The sequence below is a fragment of the Ammodytes marinus genome, assembly GCF_949987685.1.
Source record: "Ammodytes marinus genome assembly, chromosome: 12".
Classification (NCBI taxonomy): Eukaryota; Metazoa; Chordata; class Actinopteri; order Uranoscopiformes; family Ammodytidae; genus Ammodytes; species Ammodytes marinus.
Genome location: NC_137216.1, coordinates 29,177,274 through 29,182,273, shown reverse-complemented (window position 1 = coordinate 29,182,273; position 5,000 = coordinate 29,177,274). Strand labels below are relative to the sequence as shown.

General features: G+C 38.7%; 1 protein-coding gene across 1 annotated transcript in view; it reads left to right on the top strand.

Moving 5' to 3' along the window:
- akap11 (A kinase (PRKA) anchor protein 11) overlaps positions 1-5,000 on the top strand; it is a 32,634-nt gene that overhangs the window by 3,536 nt on the left and 24,098 nt on the right. Inside the window, 4 exon segments of the mRNA XM_080037951.1 lie at positions 1,679-1,757; positions 2,650-2,760; positions 3,237-3,290; positions 3,817-3,948. Of these exon segments, the coding sequence (XP_079894077.1) occupies positions 1,695-1,757; positions 2,650-2,760; positions 3,237-3,290; positions 3,817-3,948 (360 nt within the window). The 5' untranslated portion in view covers positions 1,679-1,694.

Here is a 5,000-nt window from a genome sequence, read left to right as displayed (position 1 = left end):
AGATGATGGCAAATGGGGCATACAATAAGAGAACAGTAGATAAAGACACACCCTGCGTTCCAAATCACATACTCTTTCTTTTTACTACACTACATACTAAAGTACAGAAGAGTTTTAGTCTTTTTTACTACACTACATACTAAAGTACAGAAGAGTTTTAGTCTTTTTACTACACTACATACTAAGGTACAGAAGAGTTTTAGTCTTTTTTACTACACTACATACTAAAGTACAGAAGAGTTTTAGTCTTTTTACTACACTACATACTAAAGTACAGAATAGTTTTAGTCTTTTTTACTACACTACATACTAAAGTACAGAAGAGTTTTAGTCTTTTTACTACACTACATACTAAAGTACAGAAGAGTTTTAGTCTTTTTTACTACACTACATACTAAAGTACAGAAGAGTTTTAGTCTTTTTACTACACTACATACTAAAGTACAGAAGAGTTTTAGTCTTTTTTACTACACTACATACTAAAGTACAGAAGAGTTTTAGTCTTTTTTACTACACTACATACTAAAGTACAGAAGAGTTTTAGTCTTTTTACTACACTACATACTAAAGTACAGAAGAGTTTTAGGGCCACAGACAGGAGAGAAAAAAAAAATCAGATAAGGAAGATTTTTTTTCATTATGTCGAGAAATGTCAAAAATAAAGACGAATACTCCAAAATGCTATTGGAGTTAGTGGGGCATTTATGTATTTTCAGCATACTACAATTGACCTGCATGTATTCAGGACATCCTAAATCTTTTTCTGGCATACTAAATAGTAGGGAAGTATGGGGATTGGAACGCAGGGACGGTGTGATATTTCTCTGTTTGTTGACTAACACACACACACACACACACACACACACACACACACACACACACACACACACACACACACACACACACACACACACACACACACACACACACACACACACACACACACACACACACACACACACACACACACACACACACACACACACACTGATACTGCCATTGCATTTTGTCATGTGATTGTTGCCGTGGTTACTGTGGTTGTGGGTGAGACAGCTGAGTAGCATGAAACCAGCAACACAGATCTCACGTGGAACTTTTTGTGTGTGTGTGTGTGTGTGTGTGTGTGTGTGTGTGTGTGTGTGTGTGTGTGTGTGTGTGTGTGTGTGTGTGTGTGTGTGTGTGTGTGTGTGTGTGTGTGTGTGTGTGTGTGTGTGTGTGTGTGTGTGTGTGTGTGTGTGTGTGTGTGTGTGTGTGTGTGTGTGTGTGCGTGTGATAGGGGTCGGTGTCTTCTAGCAAGTTGTTGACATCTGGCCCTTTTTGTGAAGGTTAATACTTTCTAGCTGTGTGTGTGTTCGTGTGTGTGTGTATATGTGTGTGTTTGTGTGTGTGTATATGTGTGTATCTGTCTGTGTGTGAGTGTCTGTCTGTGTGTGTGTGTGTGTGTGTGTGTGTGTGTGTGTGTGTGTGTGTGTGTGTGTGTGTGTGTGTCTGTGTGTGTGTGTGTCTGTCTGTTGATAGAACCTCAAGCGAAAGTCCCAGCTGTGTGAAACTAAGACTATACTGTCTGTCTCTCCTCTCTGTATTTCAGCAGTTGCATTTTATTCTACTAAAATTCATTAAAAGAGCCTGAAATTCTGTTAATTTTTTAAAATCTCGATTTGAAATTTGATCTCTGCAGGTGAGCGGCTGTAGCGATGGATTCCTGTTCCCGTATTAGAGGAGTCCCAATGAGGTCCAGAGCCTCGGTCCGCAAAGAGGTAAGAGAGAGTGTGTGTGTGTGTGTGTGTGTGTGTGTGTGTGTGTGTGTGTGTCTGTCTGTTGCAACACTGCATTTTATTCTACAGCTAAGCTATATATATTTCAACGTAGATTTCTTGTTTATCTTTATTTTAAATGCAAGAAGCATTCAAGCTCTTGTAATGTTGATGTTATCTTAAACTAAAAAAATATTATGATACAATACTCCACTTTTAACTATTGTTTTTTTGTGCTCTGGTCTGAAGTTGCAACATGTTAATTGCAGTTTGTCTAATGTGATGAGACGTGTTCACAGCAATTATAAAGGTGCAGTGTGTATAGGGCTAGCTTCTTGTCCTTGAAGGCCACCGTAGCTTCTGTATATTCTCCCCAAAGTGAGGGGGTTAGCAAGGGAGCGTTGCAATCTTGAACCATCACCCCTAGATGATGCTAAATACACTAATATTACACACTGTACCTTTAACATAATATAATCACTTCCAATGTTTAGTAAAATGTGTGTACAAGCAGGCAGAGGAAGCTAAGAATCCAGTCCTTTTTTGGAATCACCATTCATACATGCTACAGTCAGTGACGGCCTAATACATTTGTTTTTCTTGATATTTTTTTTTGGGTTAACCATATAATTTGGTCTTAAAACCCACTGCGTGTGTGTGTGTGTGTGTGTGTCTCTCTCTCTCTCTCGCTCTCTCTATGTGTGTGTGTGTGTCCCTAACTCTCTCTCTCTCTATGTGTGTGTGTCTCTCTCTCTATGTGTGTGTGTCTCTCTCTCTATGTGTGTGTGTGTGTGTGTGTGTGTGTGTCTCTCTCTCTCTGTGTGTGTGTGTGTGTCTCTCTCTGTGTGTGTGTGTGTGTGTGTGTGTGTGTGTGTGTGTGTGTGTGTGTGTGCAGACTGTACGTGACAGTGGGACACAGTGTGTGAAGAGTTTGCTGAGGAATAAGAAGGAGTTATGCAGCGTTGGTCTGGAACTGCCAACCAGAGACACCACAAGACTGACTGAGGTTAGTCACTCAAAACAGACACACACACTCACACACTCACTCACTCACTCACTCACTCACTCACTCACTCACTCACTCACTCACTCACTCACTCACTCACTCACTCACTCACTCACTCACTCACTCACTCACTCACTCACTCACTCACTCACTCACTCACAGACAGACAGACAGACAGACAGACAGACTGACACACACACATACACACACACCCACAGACACACACACCCACACACACACACACACACACACACACACACACACACACACACACACACACACACACACACACACACACACACACACACACACACACACACACACAGACACACACACACACACACACACACACACACACACACACACACACACACACACACACACACACACACACACACACACACAGAATGCCACAGTCAAATATAACACACATTAACACTGACTTACTGTCAACTGTCTATGTGCTCTGTTTCTAGATCCATTTTGTGTGTCTGCCTGGACAGTGTGAAGGGGAAGATGTCACCCAACAGGTACGTTCACAAAAAATATCAACTTCTAAAGCACTTACATCAACTAAACTTTCCATAATCATTCTCAGCACTATTCTGAAGGTTATTACAGAAGGATTTGTTCATATGTTGTTAATTGTCTGATTTATGAGACATTTTGTATGTTTTGTAGGTCTTATAATTGAGTTTTTGACCTAAAAGTTAATGCCCGACTTAACCAGTGGGAATATGAAGGTGTATTGAACTCTGAGATCCTATGTAGTATACATGTGCAAACATTTAAGAAATCGGTTCATCCTAGCCTGAGAAAAAGGCAGAAAGAGTGTTTTATGGTCTCACTGTCTAACCCTACATTTACCCATGCGTTACATCACGCATGGGTACAATGTAGGGTTAGGATTAACAGGACAGCTGGGCCAAGGGAAGACTGAGGGAAGAAAAACCTCATTCATTATATTATAATAGTGATTTTATAATGATAGAACGCCGGTTCCGTATGGGTGAAGTATTCCTTTAATGTATTGTGTCTCTTTCCTTCCCTCTAAAGGCCCTGTCGTCCCTCCCGGCTGGTCTGTGTGAGCTGCTGCGATCGCTTCACGTTCACGGCCTGAAGAATGACGAAGTTCTTCTGCTCAAAGACTCTCGCAGGCTGACAGAGCACAAGGAAGCAGGGCCACAGGTAGGCTATACTGTTATCTTAATAAATAGCAATAGGCGAAATAGACTTCTGCTGTGTCTATTGTTAGGATGCACATTAAAACATAACTATATTAAAGGTTCAGTAAGTGATTTGGTCCTTTAGGTTTCTGTTAGCTTGTGAAAAAAAATAAAAAAAATAATGATTTTTATTTTCGTTTTAAAAGTTTTTTTTTTATTAAATCACAAAGTATCCAACATCTGTAATACAATGGATTATTAATTTTTTTCCCCTTTTTTTCCCTCCCGAACATATCCCACCCAATCACAAACAGTCCTGCATTAAGAAATCAACACACAAAGCAATACACAAAGCAATACACAAAGCAATACACAAAGCAATACACAACGTCAAAGAAACAAAAAAACAGAAACGAAACAGAAACACAAACACACACAACAAGAAACAAAAACAAACAACCAATATGAAAAAAAAATAAAATAAAAAATAAATAAATAAAAAAAAATAAAAAAAATTCAAATAAAAGAGGGGGGAGGGGGGAAGCTACTCCTGATTTTTATTTTCTACAATTTTTTTTAAAACGATTCAAAATTTGCAAAATAATAAACAATTAAAATAAAACATAACGAATTATTTAATTTAAAAAAATATATGTATTTTTATTTTTTATATCAATATATATATCGTATATTATCTCTGCAGCCGGTAATGTTGGCCTGCCTTTAATTACAAGCGTCACATTAAAATAGACCTACAACATGTAGATGGACAAGACATGGATTTTAATTTAATTTGCTTTCATTTCTAACCACTACAACACGAGCAACCTCGAGAAATCAGTTTGTAATCGGGAATCATTTTGCATCTAAAAAATTATTTTGAATGAAATCGGAGTATTCTATAATATTATTCCCAGCCCTGGTTTCTGTCTTGTGTATTGTTAGGATCCATATTAGACAGGACTTTCACCAAATAGGAAAGTGCTCGGTCAGCATGTGTAGCAAAGCAGAAGTGAGAAAATGACCAGGGAAAGGAAATAAGGGGAAACAAGAATTAGCTGATGATATTTTCTT